This window comes from Coenobita brevimanus, chromosome 51 (assembly GCF_032717465.1).
Source record: "Coenobita brevimanus isolate Jiangsu-jjx chromosome 51, ASM3271746v2, whole genome shotgun sequence".
Taxonomy (NCBI): Eukaryota; Metazoa; Arthropoda; class Malacostraca; order Decapoda; family Coenobitidae; genus Coenobita; species Coenobita brevimanus.
In genome coordinates this window covers 38,445,995-38,468,639 of record NC_137004.1, presented here as the reverse complement: position 1 = coordinate 38,468,639, position 22,645 = coordinate 38,445,995, and the positions used below count along the sequence as shown (strand labels likewise).

The following is a 22,645-nucleotide window of genomic DNA, read 5'->3' as shown; positions in this document are numbered from 1 at the left end:
TGTTAGATTCGTCCTGTATATATCATGATGTAATCTAACTGTATTTAGCACTGTTATTAATTAATAGTTTGCACCCCTACAATTCTATGAGGAACTAGGGACCCGCCATTTTCACTCACTCTGCTCCTAGACCTCGTCAAGTTAGCACTCTGTTCCTATACCTCGTAGTAGTAGTAGTAGTAGTTGTTCCCTAGGCAGTCTGGCCGAACAGCCCCGAGTCCCTTAGGAAGGCCATGGCCAAGACCGGGCTTTCTCACAGAGCTCTCAAAGAGTGTATGTTGTGTTGTTGGCATAGGTGATTGTGTGCAATGCAGTCTTCCATAATGTGCTTAATAGTATGGGGTGCCGTGTTGCATCCTGGATAGGCATCAGCGACAGAGTCATCCAGCCTCTTCTGGTAGCTTAAGAGGGCTGGATGGTGCCCACATCTCAGCCTGGCCAGGTGGACCCTGTCCTCACGAGGAAGATAGGATTCAGAAGGGTGGATGTCAGGAGGCCGTGCATGCAGCTGTGTGTTGTCTTTAAGTGACTGAATGGAACGGCGAGTGATATGAGTGTGGATATGCTTCTGGAAGCTGGTTTGAGGTGGGCGAGGGGAGAGAGATGACAGTATTTGTGTATGGTATCGTGTGCTGGGTGTTGTTTTGATGTTCCTTGGTGTGGGTGGATGGGCTGCCATGTACTGTAGTGGATGTTGTAGGTTTGTGGAGGCTGCAGCAAGAAACTGGGTGCCTCTCATGTCTAGGTGATCCTTGACTTTGAGAACTTTGGTTCCTTGATGTAGGTGGTCTGTGGGTGTGGTAGCTGTGCAGCCTGTGATTATTTTTAGGGCCTTGTTCTGTATGGTCTGTAGAGTGTTGTAGTGTGTTTTGGTGAGGTTAGAAGCCCAACCAGGGCTTGCATAATTCATCCTAGACCTCGTTGAGTTAGCTGCTTGTATATACACACCTCAAAGCTGCTTGACAGCCCACGCAACGACACAAAAGCTGGCTCATCATCATCTGTTATTCGACATTCCCTAGCTAAGTAACCTTTACGAATTGGCCAATGCAAGGGGGGATTAGCAAGGAGATAGAAGAAAATTAGTGAGGTGAGTGAAGAAGTTAGTTACGGTTCACCTAACCCTAAGAGGATTGTTTGAATTTACTTAAGGACAATTTCAGGGATGAGTAAGGACCTACGAATTGTTTACTAGAAAATACTAGAAATTTCTTACGTCTTGGTGCCCGAACGAGGATACCGACTTATATTATTTATATATTTCTGACATCGTGGTGCCTTGAATGAGGAGCCCCGACTTGTTTACCAGAAACTTAAATATTTTTCACAGGCATTATTTTGTACCATCACCATACCCTTTCTCCACCTCCCTGGCATTTGTATCATCACCAAATTCTTACTCCCTCATAGGCATAGTCAACCACAATTATGTGCTTCCCATTACCCATAAACACGTCACTCACATAAATACAGTATGTTACCAGGTAAAAAGGGTACCAAACTTCCATACAAAATTCTTCCAATCAGCTCATCCCTACACTCATTAACTGCATCTAGCCACCTTCTCCTTGTCCTCCTGTACCTCCTCTCACCTTCAAACTCACTCAGATACCGGTACACAGTTTCCACTATTCTCTCCACAGGACCATACCATCTAAGCACACCAACTCCCCTGTCCACAGAATTCCTTACTTCACTTCTTCCACATATTATTCAATATCCTATCCACTCTCTGCACTCCACACACATTTCTCAAAATGCTATTTCCACAGCCTTTACTCTCAACACACACACCAGTCTCATGCCAACAGGCTAATGTGGCCATGAAAACTCCTTCATGCAAGCCCTTATAGCCACGACTCTCAGACCTCTGTTTCATATCAAGCCCTCTGTAACATCAGCCACTATTAAATGCCATTCAATGGCAGATGAACAAATGCATGACCTCCCTTCAGTGGGTGTGGGTATTCTCCTTCTTTCATGCTTTCCTACAGCAATATCTGGATCCTCCTCAGCCCATTTAACAGTGGGAAGCTGGGTAAGATTGATCGTGATGATGACAGTACTTCTCATGGAAGGCAGGTGGGATTTACTATGTTACTCTTACTAATACCATGATTATCCTATATTTTCTTTTACGTGTTTTATACCATATACAAAAGATACCCTGATACTCAGTAACCTATAATCTGTGACACTGTTATTTTCTGTCCCTCCCATGAAGCCCCTCAAACATTAGTTTTCAGAAGCTCAAGAAAAAAGTTTTCCTCCCTTGATATGAGAGGGTTTCTGTTGATGCATGTGTATAACTAATATAAATATGAAGCTAATATCTCTTATATTTTATTCAATAGCTCCATGGTTATTGTTTGATGTAAAAAAAAAAATATATGAAAATTATCTTTCATCACAAGTTTTCAGCATTATGAGATAAACAGGCATATTTTGAAGTATAGGTATGCCAATTTTTAGGTCAATATCTACCGTACCATAGTCGTGGCAAGTGTTTCAAGATTCGAATCCTAGAAGGGGACTGCACCAAAAAATAATAATAATCCATCCATCCATCATCCAATCCTACATTGCCCCATGAGGAGCGTAGGAGCCCGGGGCTAGGCAGTTGGTCCCGACATTTAAGATGAGAGTGACCAGCCTCACTCATCCCTGAGTGGTATTACATGAGCAATCAACCCCAACCACCCCTTGGATATAAACCTTCACCGGCTCAATCCGATTGGAGCACAATAATTACCCACTAAAACCACCAGGCGCCAAAATCTGGTTGTATGGTTACCACCCAGCATAGTAAAATTTTTCCTGGTGTACAGGAAACATGTGTATAAAAGGGTGGGTGGAAAGAGAGGAGTACGGTATGGAGCGTGGCTGAAATGTTCCATATGCCTCTACATTATCTAATTCAAGTCCTTAACCCCTACAAGACGGGTGTTCACATATGCTGTCTGAGGGTAACAGGGCAAAACAGACGGGTGTCCGCATATGCAGTCACGTCCCACCCACCCCCACCCACACCCCTAACCCTGCTACCACCACATCCACACACCATCCCCCACCCTCTCACCCCCCCACACCCCCCCACCACCCTCCCACTACTACCCCCACTATCCCCCACCACTCCTTACTCACCCCCCTATCCCCCAATCTCCCACACTCCCCAAACCCCCCCCCCAATACCCCTACAACATCCACAATCCCCACCACCACTCCTACCTCTCCCACCCACCTCCAACCCTCCCTCACCCCCCTATCCTCACACCTCCCCATACCCCCACTCACCAAACCATCCCCAACCTCACCCCACCACCACCACCACCCTCCACCCCCACCCTTCCCCCACCCCCAACCTCCCAACAACCCTCAACCCCCCTACACTACCCCACAACCCCACCACCACAACCCTTTCCCCCAACCACATCCCTCCCACATACCCCCCACCATATCACACCAGCCAATTATGCCCGTCCTTAGCGTGGTAAAACATTCCGATGCCCGTCTTTTTGGGGTTGTCACCTACTAGCACCAAAGCAGAGAACAAGAAAATATCATCATCATCCGGACCTCTTTTCCCACCCTAGGGCAAGGAGAGGGGTAGCAATGTCCAGACAGCCAAGTCTGTCCAATTCAATGGGCCACACTACCATTCAATCATCATTCAAGTCCATGGAAGCATAACTCCATCAGATAGGCCAAAAAAATTTCACCAAATTCTGAGCCTCACGTATACCTATCTATTAGAGTCAACAAAACAAATAAAGACAGCAATTAAATCAATTTTCAGTCTGCTTCATCTGAAGCATGTCACAGTCATTCACTAGGTGTAATCGTGTTTCCACTGGACTACCCATGTCACAAATGTCTCAAGTGAGATTTGGGTGGAATCTGATACTTTCCCTCTCAAAAACCATAAAACAAACACAAAGAGTAAACAATTGCATTTAAAAAATGAAACCCACAACACCTTGAGTAACTTTTTCTTTCTTTTTTCTTTTTTTTTACAGCATTATCATCATCATCAAAATGCTGCCAAATATGTTGGATGGTCTCCTGAGGGTTACATATTCTGAACTACTGTACTGTAGCCAAGCTTCGGGCCATTGAAGGTACCAAAAGGATTCAACAGGACTGGCTGTTGCTGCTCTACATATACAGTACTGTACCAAGAGTGGTAAGAAAAATAAAAACTATCTACCTATCAGGGCTCTTGCTAACTGCTGATGGTTGCGAGCCACTTGGCTCCTAAGGTTTCAGATTTACAAGCCAAATAAATTTTGAGTAGCCAAACTGACTACGAGCCGCAATATCTGTAAACATACCATCTCTGGAACGTTAGGGCTTTAGCTCAGGTATGCTCGGCAACATTCGTCAGTCTAATTTTAAACATTCACAGTGGCGACAAGACTTAATAATCGATCACAACGTGCTTTTTTGTTCATGTAAGTGAGATTTACTTATTTTGGAGTTTACTGGGTTTTGAAGCAGATGCATTTTCTCCTCGCCAAAAGGCAACTTGCATGTAAAATTTGTTCGCCAATGGGAAGAAATACTCGCATTTGCAAGCTGTGGCTCGCCAAATAAAAGCCCTACTCATCCACTACCAGACGTCTCAATCTCGTGTATGTGGTGGCCACAAACAAATCACCTCCATGTTGCCCTGTCCAATGCCATTTCATTGCCCTGCTGCCTGCTCACACCCTCCTCTCTCATATACCACTCTACTCCATCCCTTCATCTAATCCTTGGCCTCCCCCTCCCTCTCCCCCCTCCACCTCACTCGCATACACTCTCCTCATCAGTCTCCTGCTCTCCATCTTCTCCCCATGGCCAATCCACCTCAATGTATTTCTCCTAAAGCTTTCCATATATCCACATCCACATCACAAGGCTCTTTCACTTCCTCATTTGTCAGTCTGTCTCTCCACGTACCTGCACATGCTCCTCTCAAATAACTCATTTCCACTGCTCTCACTCTTGACTTATGACCTTTCAACAAGGTACAAGCTTTACTTCCATATGTTAGGGTTGGAATTTGTGGTAAGTGGGGGCACTCGCCATCCACTCACACGATGTAGTGCTGCTCTCAGGTGTCTGCCCTTTCCTCTCCTCCATTATTCTTTCCTTCCATCCTCTTCTTTCTTTCTTTCCTTCATTCCTTCCTCGTCCTTCTGCCTACGGGTAACTTGACACTCCCTCTTCTGTCTTTTTTTCCTTCATTCTTTCCTCTTCCTTCTGTCTGTGGGTGACTCTACACTGAATGACAAGCCAAATGGTTCCTGTACACCAGGAAACCATTTACTATGCTGAGTGGTAACCATATAATGAAATTTTGGCACCTGGTGGTTTAGTGGGTAATTACAGAGCTCCAGTCGGATTGAGCCGGTGAATGTTTATATCCAAGGGGTGGTTAGGGTTTAGTGCTCACGTAATGCCACTCCGGGATGAGTGAGGCTGGTCACTCTCATCTTAAATGTCAGGACCAACATGCCTAGCCCCGGGCTCCTGCGCTCCTCGTGGAGCAACGTAGGATTGGATGATGAATGAATGAATGGTATCACAATAGTCATAGTGACCTTTTTACTTCCATGCTCACTTCCCTGTTCCTTATCATTGCTTTCAAAGAACCAGAAATCTTTCTTCCTTGCTGTACCCTTTCAAGCACTTCACCCTCTAAACTTCCACCTTTACTCATGACGCCACCCAAATACTTAAACGCATTCACATTTTCCATTTCCTCCTCATCCAGCCTCACTGTACATTAAGTGGCTTCATAACTCTTCCCCACATTTGCCTTTATATTCTGTTTCTTACAAACTCTCCTAAGCTCATTCACCAAGCCTTGCAGTTCCCCTCTGTCTCCACTGGACAATATATTATCATCTGCAAACAACAGTACAGAGAGTTTCCACACACCGCCCTTCCTCATTAGGGCCACTCCAACATCCACTGCCCTACCTAGTACCTCTTAACCCCATCCATAGATAGACTGAGCAACCATGGGGGCATGACATTTTCCTATTTCAATCCAACATTCAGATTGAAAAATTCACTCAGTCACTATCTTTACTCACTGCAGCCTTAGCCCCCTCATACATACTCTTCACAGCATTCAACAACTTTCCATTCACTTCATACATTCTTAATCAGGGGTGTGGAGTCGGATTTAAAAAATTCCGACTCCAAGAAATTTTACGGTTGCGACTCCGACTCCAACTCTGCCCCCCCCTCTTCTGCAGTACAGTAGTAGGCATACCCCATTACTTACATATTTTCAAGTTTACTTCATCCATATTACTAGTGTACCTAATATCGTTATTTTCACGTTAAATCAATATTCCCACAAAAACATCCCACAAATTACTTGCTTGAAATGCCCTCCCACAAGAGCTCCAACAAAAGCTAATTTCTCCCACAAATTTGTGGGAATTTCCCACCAAGTGGCACAACTGGCCTAGCTGCACCCAAGTACTTTACACGAGAATTGATCATGTATAAGAGTCGGAGTCGGAGACATTTTTACCAACTCCGACTCCAGCCAGAAGTATGACTCCTCGACTCCTGACTCCTACTCCAACTCCGACTCCACACCCGTTCTTAATATTTTCCACATCACTTGTCAATCCACCCTGCCATATGCTTTCTCCAAATCCATGAAGGCTGCACACAACTTCTTTCCCTTCTCTAGAAACTTTCCCACTAAAGACCTATGAATGAATATATGATCTACACAACCTCTTCCCTTCCTAAACCTCCCTGTTCTTCTCCAACTAATTCCTCTGTTATTTTCCTAACTCCGTCAGTAAGTATCCTACCATATACTTTTCCTATTACACTCAGAAGACAAATGCCCCTATGAAAAAAATAAATAAAAAAAATAAATAAAATATATAAATTATAGTGTCTACATCCCCATTAGTACTACATCCTGTAGAAGCTTTAACAACAACATAATAAATTACATAAAAATGAAAATAGCCTAATGAAGCACAGATGGTTCTTCAGATGCCCAGGGATAGTAAATGATTATTTTCATAGTACAGTACTATCTGACAACATGCCACAATACTAATAATGTAGCCTTGACTTGAAAATTAAAGCATAGCCTTGGGATAAAGCACATCACTTTCAAAGAGATTTTCTTTCTTTTCTATACTTGAAGAAAGATATTGACTCAAAAAAGCTCTCCTTTATTTTATAAAAAAAAAATTAAGTTTGAAATTCTTCCTATTACCACTAAATGCAAGTACAAACAAAGGAGTCATTATTTTTTTAAGAAAAATGTATTTTCAAAACATTATACCAATAAACAATAAAAAGGAATAGCTGATTTCTTTAAAAATTAAACAACCAATACCAAAATGAAAGTACTGCTGTAATGAATGGAGGTAATGAAAATTGTGAGAAAGACAGAGTTCTATGGCATACTCCTATTATGCAATGCAGTGTACAGTCAACTTTGCTCAAAGTATGAGATTTCTTCTATCAGTTACTCTTCCAATAATAATTACTTTTCCCATAACAGTAGATAACAGCTCTATGCTTTTTAGAATTCGTTTTGTGATAAGTCCATATTACAGACTTCTAAAATGGAACTGGTAATACTTCACCCAACAAAAAATGAAAGTTAACACTCACCCCTGGAGGATTTTCCTGAGATGAAGGCTGAAAGCCCAGCCCAGAAGAGAAACTTCCAGGCAAGGACTGACTGTCCCCTTGCCAGCCAGACACATCCTGCAATGAAAACTAGGCAGTTTAGTTATGTAATATTATCACCCTACATTAAGAAGGCAGTTATAATGACACTAAAATTGACTGATTACCCTTTTGTTTGCAAAGTACCTACAATGCAACTTATTCTGGCTAACATCAGATAACTTTCTTATACTCAAGGCAAATGTAGGGCACTGAGACTGTCAAAAACTATCACAACCCACATTTCAGCAGAGAATACTACACTTATACTTATTTCAATTCATGAAAGACTATTTAACTAAGCTCCACAAAATCATCATGACCTGAGAATCATATAAAATGCTGTACTGTGCTGTATTTCCAACCACAACATGCAAACTGAAGTGAAAAACACACCCTCATTTTTAATTAGTGAACTGTAGCCTATCCAATAAATAGTTGATAAAAAGCTTGCCCTTTATGGTTACATCTTCATGCTCCAACACCAATAACCTCATTTAAGTGATACCTCTCATTACTAATGAATCTATCGCCTTTCAGTTGTTACAGCAGAAAAAAAAATAAAAATAAAAAAAAGTACCATAAGATAATATGAGGATGAGTACTCCACACCACAACATGGCAAGGAGGTATATACTGTACTGTATCCATGTGCATACACACATTATTCAGAAAGTCGTCATTATGGATCACAAAAATCCAGTGCTTAAGGTCTACAATATACAGGGGACATGATGGTTTGACACTGAGAATAGACACAGATGAAAAGGATTTACCAGTGAAAAACGGGTGCAGAACAGATGACACTGATAATGATGTGCAAACTGAAAGCAGAGCAAGCGAGAGGGCTGGGACACCAACCAGGACGTGGGAGGATAAGACAGTTTTTGAAATGAAGCACTCCAATACTCCAGGAGAGAGAGAGAGAGAGAGAGAGAGAGAAATGTGCAAGGAACAGAGAAACCTAGAATAGTGGTTTATAACACACTGTCAGCAAGTTCATGCAAGGAGTACTACAAACCAAAAGTGGTAAACCACACTGATCAGCAGGGCCTGGAAGTTCTTAATGTAGACAATTATGTATGGCAGATGAATGGATGAATGTATGCGAATGAAGATTTTTCCTGCTTTAAGGCACCACACGTGCACATACAGTACAACAAATTACAGAACACAGTTCTGGTCAGCTGACTGCACCTATCCACATCAGATCCAATCAATTCAGCTGGGTCAAGTGAAAACAAGTCCCTTTAGAGCACCTCTGGTCAAAATAATGCTAACAAGCTTCATCCTGCTTCATTATCACTAAAGCATTTTTCTTTTACTCTTTCCTTAACAGCATTTATGGTATGTCAACACTGAACAACCATGGTGAAAACACACTCATCTCATCTCAAATCCAAGTCTCTCTTTTCATCACACACCGGCACAACCATAACTTCCATGTAGATATGCCTTCAAAGTTCAATGCCTCAACAGCTTCCCACTGTTATTGTATTCCACACACCTGTCATAGTGTTAACTGGATCAACGTAATTATAGCTTTCCCCAGCTCTTTACAATTAAGTCAATGATCCTTCTGTGTATATTCCTAAGCAATGTAATGTTCCAAATATTGGCACTTGCAATTATTAGAAATTATTGTGTCTAACAATATATACTTTGTATTGGAATGGAATGCCATCATGTGGAGGCACTAATACAAATGGACAGTATTTATGCAAACATCCCACAACTCCTCACCTATTCCCCAAAAGAGGGACAGTGCACCGCAAAGGGGCAGTTTCAGCCTGCAGCATACTGGGTTCAAGTTCAAACAAGCCTGAGTCCACAAAAACAACAACAGTACAGTAGAATTCTTAAAGGTGTTGTAAGAGGCTATAATGGATTATATATCAACACTCTTCTAATCAAATGTTAATAACCATTTTTACAATTCTGATGTCCTAACAGAACCTAGTTCATACCCTAGCAGGTGTGGGTGGAGGGAGGTCTACTGTATTAGCTACAATACTGTACATTCCCCACAAGCACTTAACTTTGCTAGTGGCTCATAACAAGATTTGGAAGACATAACTGGTAATGCATACGGTACACATTTAACCCTATTTAGTACGGGCTGCTAAGTGGTAGGTGAGGGCACTCACCATCCACTCACTCAACGTAGTGCGGCTCTTGGGTAACTGCCCCATCCTCACTTCCATCCTCTTCTGTCTTTTTTCCTTCATTCTTTCCTCTTCCTTATGCCTGCGGGTGACTCCACACTCCCTCTTCTGTCTTTATTTCCTTCATTCCCTCCTCTTCCTTCTGCCTATGGGTGACTCTACACTGAGTAACACCACAAATGGTTTCCTGTACACCTGGAAACCATTTACTACGCTGGGTGGTAACCAACCAAATTATGGCACCTGGGGCCGTGTTTATCACAGTGGCCTTCCCCCTTTCACAAGAGTCCGTTCTCAAGCTCCAAGACATTTCACTACTGTGAGGCCTTCCTAAGAGTTATTTATCATAGTCTTGTGGACGCCACCCAAGAAAACTTCATGCCTTGTGATCGGTGAAGGAACGCTAAAAACCCTAAGGTGGGGTGAGCTAGGGTTGACTGGCAGTTGAAAAAAAGGGAGGGGGGGGGGGATAAAATGAGACAACCAGAGAGATGCAGTTTGGGGAATAAAAGAATTCTGATAGGTAGAAGGTATGCACTATGGCTGTGTGACACTCCAGTCATGAGCACTACCATATGCCCATGCAGCAGGAAGGAAGGCATGGAGAGGTGGCACAATGGACGCAACTTCATCTGAGCATTTGCCACAAAAGTATCTGTAAAATAATGCAAGGGAGGCAACATTCCACCTTACTTGTAGGGGAGGTATTGCAGTTTATTTATAACAGCAGCATTATTAATAACTGAGAGGTATATGAGGGAAGGGGGAGCGAGTTGAGGGGAGGGCAGTCAAATGGTGGGTGACAGAGCGACTTGGAGGCATTTTGTCAGCGGCTACCCTTTGCGGGATTAGGGCATCGGCCTATTGATAGATAGATGGTTATTAATTAATAATTCCAACAGCTTTGTTCTGAATTTTGTCTAGTTGCTTTCCTGCAACCTCTAAACATCCATTCCAAAAGGGTGAGAAATATTCAAGTTGAGAGCACACATGACTCTTTTAAATTATAGCTAACTGCTCGTCAGTGAAGGAGTTACAGACTCTGTACAAAAATCAAAGTTATCTTGGGGCAGTTTTAGCATGTGATCTGACATAGAGAGGTCCAGCTGAGGGCACTGTTAAGTGAAACACCAAGAATTTCAATACTTTTGGAGACTGGAATGAAACCAGCACTAAAGGCAATATACGAATCTGCCAACATCCGTCTATTAGTAAATTGTATATATTTGGTTTTATCAGCATTAGCTAAATGAGACAAGATTACTTTGTCCCCATTCAATGATCTTAGATAAGTCTTGATTTCTGAAAATGGCTGTAATGAGTTGAGAGTAGGAGATATTAAACTTTGTAAATCGATGTTTGAGTGTTAATGAACTGTGAAGTGTTGAGTCATCTGCATATGAATGGATGGGACTGTGGGTGACAGATAAGAGATCAATAATATGAACTAGGAATAGGGTTGGCCCCAGAACTGATCCTTGTGGCATGTCAGTGTTGTGGAAATTGGAATATACCCGGGTACATCATCTACTTTTACTCTCATTTTTCTATCACTGAGATATGAGGAAAGCAGAGAAACAAAAGACGACAGTCCATAGCAAGGGAGTTTGGACAGCAGGGAACGGTGCCACTATAGTTTTAGAAATATCAAGGGATACTGCACTAGTTTCTCCATGTTGGTCAATTAACTGATGGATGGTATGAGTTAAGAGATTATGTCAAAGGTGGACCTTTCATGGCAAAAAAAAACATAATGTCTATCACTAACTGAGCTACTGGATTCAAGGTGTTTAACTATGTCTTTATTAATCACAATTTCAAATACTTTACCAAGAGAGGATGTGATAGCTATTGGTTCTGTAATTAGAGGGGTCAGAGGAACTTATTCACAAAAGAGGTGCAGAAATGTAGAAATGACAATGGAAAGACATGTGAAAATGTGAAGGATGTAAGTGGCAGACTATTAACCCACGGTGATGAAGAAGAACTAGATGGAAATAATATTTTGAAAGTCTGATGAATGGGAATGGAGACAGCAAAGTGAGTGTTAACATGACTGGCTATGGGGGTGTACAACGAAAGAATGCAGTACCAGGAAAGGTGAAACTCACAGAAGTGAAGAACGCTGTGAGCAGCTGAAAAATTGGAAAGTAGCCGGGGTTGATGAGGTGTGTGCAGAGATGATTAAGCGTAGTGGGGAGAGTGGAGTGAGGTGCTTGTAGGTGATACAGGTATGTATGAAGGCATGGATGAATGAAATTGTGCCAGTAGAATGGAAAAAAGGCAGTGACTGTACCCCGGGACACAAATAAAGACAGGTGAAGTGTGTGCAAGAATTATCGTGGCAAAAGTCCACTGAGTGTTGTACAGAAGGTATATGGAAGAATTATTTTAGAGAAAGTAAGAGAGAGATCAGAAGTCCCAGTGAGTGATGAACAGAGTGGTTTTAGGAGTAGCAAAGGATGTGTGGATCAAATATCTGCAGTAAGACAGATAGTGGAGAAAGTGTGTGAGATGGACTACGGTATGCTTTTGGCATTTATGGATCTAGAAAAAGCACATAACAAAGTAGACAGAGAAGGAGTGGGGTAGGTGTTGTGCATGTACAATGTAGATGGTATGCTGCTAGGAGCCATCAAGAGTTTCTGCGATGGTAGTGAGGCATGTGTAAGGGTAAATGGGCATCTAAGTGAATGGTTCACAATCAATGCAGACATGCAACAGCTATGTGACGACCCCATGGTTGTTCAATATATAAATGGATGGGGTGATGAGAGAAGTAAAAACATGAGTAACAGAGAGAGGAATGGTACTGGTAATGAATGGTGATGGATGGAATATCTCAAATTTTATGATGCAGTGCTACTTGCAAATGCCAGACAAGAGGTTGGTAGACTAGTACAGAGTTTTGTAGATGTCTGAGTGCCGTGCCTTAAGAGTAAATGTAGAAAAGAGTAAAGTGATGGTTACTAAGAGAGAAGGTGACTCCCAGTGCAGTTACGGTGAATGGAGATAGAGTGAAATTGGTGGGTTCAAATACTGTGATCAAAAAGAGAGCAAAATTTGCAAAAGAAGAGAAAAGTAGAGTGGCAGATGGAAGGAAAGTAGCTGATGCTATGAAGGCCTTGATAAGAAACAGAAGCTTGAGTGTTGCAACTGTACGAGGCTTACATGAAGGAGTGTTAGTACCAACTTTAACATATGGATGCAAGACTATGGTGTGGCATGAAAATGAAAAGTCAAGAGTGAAAGCAGTGGAGATGGGAGTGCTGACAAATGTAGCTATGTGGAGTACAGAGTGGATAGGATATGGAATAATGTGATCCTGGTACATGAAAGATGCTGAGTGAGGAAGTCTGTGGACACCAGAATCAAAGAGTATACTGAGATGGTTTTATCGTGTGAAGAGAATGGATGACAACAGAGTGGTGAAAAAGGTACGAGTATACCTGAGCGAATTTTAAGCACAGAGGAGGCGAGGTAGGCCAAGAAGAAGAGTTGAATGAGCTTGTGTGGAAAAGAAGTATGAAAGTTGGTGAGGCTATGGGACTGACAAGAAACCGAGCTGGATGGATGTATTTTGTGCGGAAAAGCACATAACCAAGGATTTGGCACCCCTTTTTAACTTGACAGCATTTGGATTGGCTCTATCAGAGAGGTATATATGACGATACAAAATGTGGTGAAAATCTGGGGGCCATATATGATGAAGACAGGATTTTGAGGGCTTGAATGATGAGTGAATGGACGCGTGGCCCACTGAAATGGGCAAACTTTGGCTGTCTGGAAGTTGTTACTCCTCACCCTACCCTACGGTGGGAAACGAGGTCTGGATGATGATAATGACGATGATGATGATGGTATGGGCTATGGTGGTGAAAAGGGTGTAAATCTGAGGGTGGGGAGGAGACATGTCAATATGATGACAGTGGATATGGAATGTGAAAGTGTCAGAAAGTATATCATAGTTAAGTACATAGAGATTTAATAAGCACAGTATGCAAGGAGCTGCACATGACACTGTACATGCACAAAATTAAGCAGTAATATACATATAGCGTTACTCACCGGCTGAAAGCCAGACGGTCCAGCAAAGGCATGGTGGTAAGTGGCAGAGGTGCCAGCAAGGGCACCAGAGGCAGCCTGCTGAAGGAACTCCGGAAGGTCATTGCTTAAATCACCACTTAAGTCCGCACCACTGTTTTCCTCTTTATACCCATCACCACTCACATTATAGGAGTCCCGGTTCATATCCTCTTGCTCCTCCTCCATTTCCACTTTCACAAAAGCTGGTGTTTCCTCCCCTCTGTACTGGTTACTGGCTTCTTGTTCTGGTATTTGTTGTGATGACTGAAGGGATGACTGTGATGACTGATGAGGCAACTGTTGTGACGACTGCGGATGTGGTACATGAGAGGCAACAGGAGACTCCACCGGAGAAGAGAGGGGACGGCTATCACGATCATCCGGAATATGAGACTCCTGAGGGGTTCTATGAGGAGAAGGACTTAATCGCTGGCTAACTGGGCTCTTTGGTCTAACAGATGGAGGAGGAGGGGTGTGTAAGCCACTTTGAGGCGGAGGAGGAGGAGGAGGAGGCGGTCTAACATCATCTCGTCCATCCTCAACTTCATCTCTCCGTTTTCTCTTTGCTGGAGGACTACCACTCCCTCCATCTCTTCTACTAGAGTCCGATCGGCTTGACACTACAGGTGTTTTCTTAGGAGGTTCATCATCAGGTACTGCAAGGCCCTTGATTCTCAAGTTTTCTGCTGCCTTTATCAGAGAGGCTAAGTCACTTTGTCTAACATTCACTTCACCAAGGTACATATAATCTAACAGAGCTTCTAGGTCCTCACTTTTAATATCTTTCAACACTATAACAGGACTCTTACAAGCTGTCTTGTCAAACATGGCACAAAAGTAATCACTACATGTTGAGAGCACCAACTTGTGCACACTGTAGAACTTGCCATCACATGCCAGCGTCACATCAGTATAGGCTTGCTGAAAAGAAAATAAAGGCATCCGAGTTAACACAATATACAACACTAATTTGCAAATACTGTATGTCAGTTTTCTAAAGTTAAGCAGCTACCATAATCACTGAACTGATGACTACACCCTTTAAATTCTAAGGGATTAAAAAAATCAAACTAAGCACTGGACACTTCAATGCAAATTTTGGTCAGAATGATCATGTCCCATTAGACTCTATTAACAGTAACATTTTAAGATTCCAGATATCCATACCAAGGTCAAGATAATGAAAACAAGCACCACCTCTGGGGAAAAAAAAAAAAAAAAAAAAAAAAAAAAAAAAAGTGGGCTGCTCTAGTTAGCTTTCTTCATCTTCTCAACCTAATTAAAAAATCTTCTACTACTGGAGGATGATTTCATATGCAAACTATCTGAGTACTCAAGTGTTACTGCAAGCTGACAAACCGATTTCCAACATGGTACAGCTGGTGCTGTAATCCACTTTATTCAAAGAGAAGGACAATATTGGGTAAGGGACAACAGAGAGGAGGTGAGATTTTAACTTTTCATGCTGGTTTTTGTCAGTGTGCTGCCTTTAACTCAAGATCTAACATTTCTCAGTAACAATTCAAACATTTCTGATGAGATGAAACTTCCCAGTTACTCCAGTTCTCTTCCATGAAGTGTAAAACTATCCTCAAACAAATTTGCCTAGACGAACTTCACTAGCAGTATACACAAGCCTCCACTGTCCACTTCACCTGACCTTGAAATACTGCCTAATGCAGCAGTTAAATTCCTTACCTTCCACTTCCTAGTATGAAATGCATGAACTCACTATCAGTTAAAATATGTACTATGAGTATTTCTGCCAAAGTACTTTCATATCTCCGTATCCCTGAAATACTGTACAAGCAACTGAAGCCAGTTTTGCCTTCAGGAAGCCAGAATTTAAAGCCTCAGCTTCAGCTTTGAAGTTATTAACCTAAAAGTGTTCTTTCTAAAATAACCAATATCTTGTTAAATATCTCATGCCACTGATCTAGTGGTAGGTGGTGAATTTACAAAGAGTGTCAAGCCTAATGGTTTCAAGTAAGCCAGGAAACTATTTATAATACTCCTGGTTACCTTATAACTAACACATACGTGTTCCCTACTAGTCAATAAATGGGTTGGCAGAGGGTTAGTGCCCTTCCCCATAAAACAACCAACTCAAAGAAATGGCCACCCCTTACAGGACTGCAGCACCTGGATACTGATAAATAGATAGATCTTATCCAAATACCCCATAACAGTGATTTGTCTGATCCACAAAAAAGAATGAAAAATGTACAAGCAGCAAATGAAATTAATCATACATCCATTCAACTCATCATCAAACCTACGAAAATTCCACTCTTGTTAAACAAGCTTTCATCCACAACATTCACTCCATTATCTTCCATGGGGTATCATCATTCATCTGTTACATACAACCATTTTGCTCATCTCTTTATTAAAATAGCCTGGCATTACCCAAACAAACATAAACAGTACTTCTTAATGGAAATGGTTACTGAATGTCCCAGAAGTTATCATCCCAAAGGGTCTCTCCTTTCAAAAGCTAGCACCAGAATCTGATTGAGTAGCAAATGCCAAATTTTTCCAGTTAGCCATCACTTCAACTTCTGTCCCTCCCCCAATTCTCTACAGTACAGTAGGTAGCCTACCTGACAGGATTTCACCAGAGCTAACCTCCTGGACTGGATTACCAAAAAGTAAGTTTTAAAAGAATTATTTTAAAGAACCATACCAGAATGTCAGAACACAATCATACTTACCCTGCTGGTTAAAGAACCATACCAAACCATACCAGAATGTCAGAACACAACCATACTTACCTTGCTGGTCGGGATAACACCAGTTAGCATTAACCAAAACAATACTGTACATATCAAACATCTATAGTCTAAATGGGTCACTGGAGATTATTTCTAACCCCACCAACACCAAGGATGTAAGTTGAATAAAATAATCTGACAACTAAACAAAATACAAATTGCATTCACAGACTGATGGGACAATTTTCCAATCAAAGCTTCACATCTTCCCAAAACTTCTCTCTGCAAGCCATTCTATTTTTGGTCTTAACAGTACTCTCTCTAGTTTGTATGTGCACAGAGATACTTGACTCTTAATGGCTGAGTGAAGTACATCTGTTTTGCTTGCCCTCAGATTATTCAAACATATTTTACAAGGCACTATTAATTTCTACAAAACCAGTTCTGCACAGCAACCAAGTTTTGCATGACAAAATACCAGACCCTGAGGGCTTTAAGGCCTACTCTCAGCCCCTGTGGGGATACAGACATTCCTCATTCCCCCTCCTCTAGCCCCTCAATCTCAAATACAGTACCTCCCTCCCAAAACAATTGTCACTTCATCCTCTATAACAATGGTACTCAAATAGTGGACCGTGGTCCGAGTTTGGACCCAGATGACCTTTGGTTTGGATCCCAGCGACTTCCATCACCGAACATTTAGTATCTCCCTCAAATTAAAGAGTTATATTACTTAACAACGTTGGATAAATTTCGCCCAAAATACGGCTCAAATAAGTTTCACTTCATTCAGCTACCATTAAAAATTATGTTTAGCTACTGGAGTAATACAAACCTGTTCATTTCCTGGTTTTAATGCAGACTAGTGAGACTAATGATTAACAAAGGGACCACTATTTTTTCCAGCTATTCTAGGTGCTCACATCACTCATAGTAACGAGGATTTCATATTTCTAAATGGCATATTATCAATGTCATCTCGTCAGGAGTACACACTGGTAACAAGAGAACAGTAGTCTTCGTTGAATGAATACTGTACCAATATTAAACATGCTGCACTGCACGTACCCACAGACTTGCCATTAGCTTGATCAAATGATGAGCTGACGGAGGGATACTGACAACTGTTAGATTGTTTACTGGTACACGGTATGAAGTGGTGGTGGAAGTGCTAAAGTGACCATGCTTAAATAAGGGAGGCAGATAGCAACTTGTTCAGCAGATGAGTTTCATTTTGTATTTCTGAGAAGTTGGAAATGTAGTGAGTAGATTCTTTGTCTTACTTAACAACCTTACTAACAGGAGAGAGGAATATCTACTTTAATCCTTATTTGTATTTGGTCACAGGATTAACTTTCTGTAGTCCAATTATATATTAACATAAATGAAAGTGTTTTATTGAATCAGTGACATTAAAAACCAGATTTTTCACCTGGAACTCTGCCACAAAGTAAAATATTATGACTGGATCTTCTAAGAAAGTAAATGAGGAACCCTGCTCTAGTGTCAATGAAAATTTACTATTCCACTTAAAGGCCACTTGTTACCATCGTTTTGTTGTTCATTCACTACCTCTTATGCCTAATAATGATTAATGTCATCATCTGTGTTATTATGCAGGCGACTGCTGAGTGTACATTTTTCGAGACGACCAAATGAATGCAAGTTAAAATTCCACTTAACCTTTGCCAGGCTGATTCTTTGTAAGGCAGTTAATCTCTTCCTGAGTCAGTTTCATAACCAATGTACTGTATAGTGTACCTCACAGGAGGCTTGCCGCTTGGCTCAGACAGACCCTCTTTGTGTCTTTTATGCAGTTTGTAGTTCGGCAAGGGTTAATGGCCAATTACTGTTTTACCATCATTTTGTTTTACATTCACTATTTCCTAAGCCTAATGATAATCAGCATGTTATCACCAGTGTGTTTTTATGCAGTTGTCTGGTGAGCCCGCATTTTTCATGAAGCCCAAGATAGGGAATTTGGGAAAATTTGGAAATTTTCTTCACCACATTACCCAAGTAACAATGGTTCATACGGAACTTTGCCCAGCAGTTTTCACATATACATTAGCTGTACAATATGGTCTACTGTATTTCTTTCTGGTAGGGAGGGAGGGATAAGGCAGTATCCACAGTAAAAGCTTAAGTGTACTAGCCATCCTTCATTCGAAAACACCTTCAACCATCACTCTACAGTTACCACAATGAAGGTTATCATGGTACACATCCATTCCCAAACACTTAGGGTGAGTGATCAATATATATCAGGACACACTCTAAAAGACTCCCGAACACTATACTGTAGGTAAGTGCTCATTATATGTTTGGTCATGTTCGAAAAGACTTCCAAACACTATGGGTAAGCACTAATTATCTGTCAGGATATGTTTCAAAATATTCTCAATCACGTGGGGCAAATGTGCATTAGATCAGAATGTGTTCAAAACATTCTCTCTCTGGGTAAGTCATTAAGTCAGAATGTGTTCCAGGAAATTCCCAAACACTTATGATAAGAGGCCACTGTCAGAATCCATTCTAAATATCAAAACTTCCAAACAAATGGAACTTTTAGCAAAACTGGCATAGTAGCTATAGAGATGGCAAAGGAACTTAACAAGACAATGTCGCATTCTCCAAATTTCCACATAGAAAAACTACCTCTGGGCCAAAGCTTTTCAGTATATCCACACTAACAATACAATGCTCCCTCACTTCCTCATTTATCTGGCTGCCCCCTCCACGAACTCCACATGCTCATCTCACATTACTCATTTTCACTCCTCTCACTTGACTTCCAACAAAGTTCAAGTTTCACTTTGGATAATAATACTTAACCCCCTCAATCCAATCTGATGACACATCTTCAAACAGTAACTCATTTTTCTTGCAGTTTGTAACAAGGGAGTGGGAAGTAACTCCATTTTGTGCAGTGTTTGTGATAAATGGGTGCACAAGAGAGGAAGCGGAATTAGAAGTAGACTGCAAGATAATGCTGATTTCATGCGTGCAGTGTGTCGGGCAGAGCATGTGGATATTGCCAGGCATGAAAGAATTGAACTTGCTGGTGAGTCTCTTGAATGTGTGAAAAAGTTTTGTTATTTGGGAGACATGTTATGTGCTGGAAGTGGGGCTGGAGCTTGCTCTGTAGCTAGGGTAAGGAGTGGTTGGAAAAAGTTCAGGGAGCTGTTGCCTCTCCTGATATTGAGAGGGCTCTCCATCCGTGCTAAGGGATCTTTGTATGCGGCATGTGACAGGAGTGTAATGCTGTATGGCAGTAAGAACTGGGCAGTAAAGGAACAGGATATTCGCAGGCTCAAACGTACGAAATGGCAATGATTAGGTGGATACGCAGTGTGTCCTTGGGTGCATGAACTGGGGGTGATAGGTTTACAATGGAAGAGTTGAGAGTAGGATGGGACTGGAGTGTATTGGTGTTGCGATGAAGAGAGGTACAGTAGATTGAGATGGTTTGGGCATGTGGAGAGGATAGGGGATGATAACTGGGACCAGAAAGTGAGAAGTGTTAATGTTGGGGATAGGGTAGAGAGACACTGACCAAAGACGACCCGGGACAACATCATTTAGTGTGACCTCAGGGGTACGGGACTAAATAGAGAAGCTGCCAGAGATCAAGCAGCATGGAAAGCCGCCATTAGGTTACCAAAGCCAATGCATGCAAGCATGCTGGAGCCTTCAAAAACGAAAATGAACGAAAACAAAACATAATAATTTTACTCAACTTAGGATCCTCTAGTAGTGAAGGGATTAATGAAGGTTATATCTAAATTCTCCAGTTTGAACAACCTCTCCAAAACTAAATAAAATCATCCGGTGTTAGCAAAAGATAAACTACACCCTCAGAATGAAGTTAATACTAATAACAATGCTGCTTGTAACAGAAGTTCATAGTCTTATGCTTCTTTTTACATGCTAACCCAGGATTCCATGCAATCAAAGGCCACAAATACTGATCCTTTAACCCTTGATAATACCAACTGTGCAGCAGAGATTGGTTTGTAGTGGGAGAGGGTTGCCTGACAGTTAAACCTACCCAAGACTAGCTTTTCCCCTTTTTTATTCCTTTAAACCTCTTTTTTGCTCTTTTGTCTCCTTCACAACAGTTTATGTTCTTAGGATGCATATTTGCAGTCTACTTAAGAACATGGAGAGTTTATAGTTGGCAAGCTGGGGTTCATCATGGTTACTTTTTTTCACCTTTATAAACTTCTTGAAACCACTTTCACATCACTGTCTTATGTCTGCTTTCCCTTTATAAAATAGGCTATGCTATTAGGAAACTTATTCTAACTGGGGTAAAAAGAGGGTCTTGGGTCTTTAGGGGACCAGTCAGGATCAGGTCAAATAGTTAACATAAATCATCCACACCATCCCCCTCCATCTGGTGTGTAGAAGCCTGACTCGAGGCTACTCAGTTTGGACATTTAAGGTGTGGGTGACCAGTCTCTCTGGCCCCCAAGCTATATTACATGAGCAATAAACCCCAACCATCCCTTAGGACCTTACAGGCTCAATCTTTTTGTGAGTTACCACATATCACATCATATACTGATTTATAAAGGTTCCAACATGCTTACATGCACCAGCATCAGTCACCTAAAGGCAGTTCTTCACACTGATCAATCTCTGGCAGCCTCTCTTTTCAGCCCCTTATTCCTGAGGTCACATATTATGACTTCATCCAATGTCTTTTTTGGTCTGCCTCTCACAACCCAACCCTTGATGGTCACACCTCTCACCTTCCACACCCAACTGTCATCTCCCATCCTCTCAACATGCCCAAACCAGCTCAATTTACCCCTCCTCATCATAACTGTTATCTTTTAACTCTTCAATCATAATCCTACCCCTCCCAAACCTTACATTCAAGGACACACTACATATCTAATTTCTGTCACTTCTGTATGAGCCTATGAACACTGCCCAGGTCAACTTCTGAAGTGTTACACTCCGAACACATGCCACATTCGACGATCCCTTCGCATGGAGGGAGAGCCCTCTCAGTATTAGGATAGGCAATAGCTCCCTGAACTTTCTCCAACCACTCCTTAACTACCCACAGTTAGCTCCAACCCCACCTCCAGCACACAACATGTCCTCCAACTAACAAAACTCCTCCACACATGCATGAGACTCACCAGCAAGATCAATTAGAGGCTTCACCAAACCCTGTTTCAGAGGTCTGCCACCAGGTAGTCTAGTGTCACCCAGCCTCGACTAAATATTATTGCGGGATTTTAAAGACCTGTGAAACTATACCTAATACTAAGTTAATAACAATGTTGCTATTTATAGGAATCTTTTCTTCCTATTCAATCAAGTGCATATAATATATACGTGTAAAGAAAGAATAACCAGGCTTTCACAGAATCTAAGCTTGGGGACTAAAACAGTCTGTTGTCTATTTACATATATTTGAATAAACTGTGTGCAATTAGTAAATGGAAATTACCTTCAGGACTTCTGATGTGTATGTTCTAGCATGCTTTAAAGAAGTAAGCTGTTCCACAGAAAATTATGTACCTAATGAATGCTTAGTAAGCGAATCAGCCATATTAAAAACAAAACAGCAACGTGGTATGACACTTTAACCACAGCCAAGTGTGGGGAGGAGTTGGGTGTAATACACTTAACTGAACTGTGCAATGGAGTCAGGGACACATTTAAAGAACGGACCGTGCCAGAATTACGGGAGTTTCTCAAAGAAAGAGGTGTACCATATTTGGGGTACAACAAGGAAAAGCTCAAACAGATGGTGAAAAAGGGCAGGCACTCGAGAGCAGCACGTTAGGCAGGGCAGCATATCGAAAGGAGCTGCCAATCTGTGGATTTGTATCTATTTTCCTTTGTGGATATTAACAAATGACAGATATTTTAATCAGTTATCTTGCTTTATGGATGGTTCTAATAAAACAGCCTAGGTTTTGTCTACATTATGCTTACAGAGAAAACTGGTGA

General features: G+C 41.6%; 1 protein-coding gene across 10 annotated transcripts in view; it reads right to left on the bottom strand.

Annotated features, from left to right (window-relative positions):
- LOC145400268 (uncharacterized) overlaps positions 1 to 22,645 on the bottom strand; it is a 213,305-nt gene that overhangs the window by 175,472 nt on the left and 15,188 nt on the right. For all 10 annotated transcript variants that reach the window (XM_080272823.1, XM_080272817.1, XM_080272818.1 and 7 more), the window contains exons 3-4: positions 13,938 to 14,876; positions 7,648 to 7,743 (exon numbers count right to left, since the gene is read on the bottom strand). In XM_080272823.1, the coding sequence (XP_080128949.1) occupies positions 7,648 to 7,743; positions 13,938 to 14,876 (1,035 nt within the window). The remainder of the gene's footprint in view (positions 1 to 7,647; positions 7,744 to 13,937; positions 14,877 to 22,645) is intronic.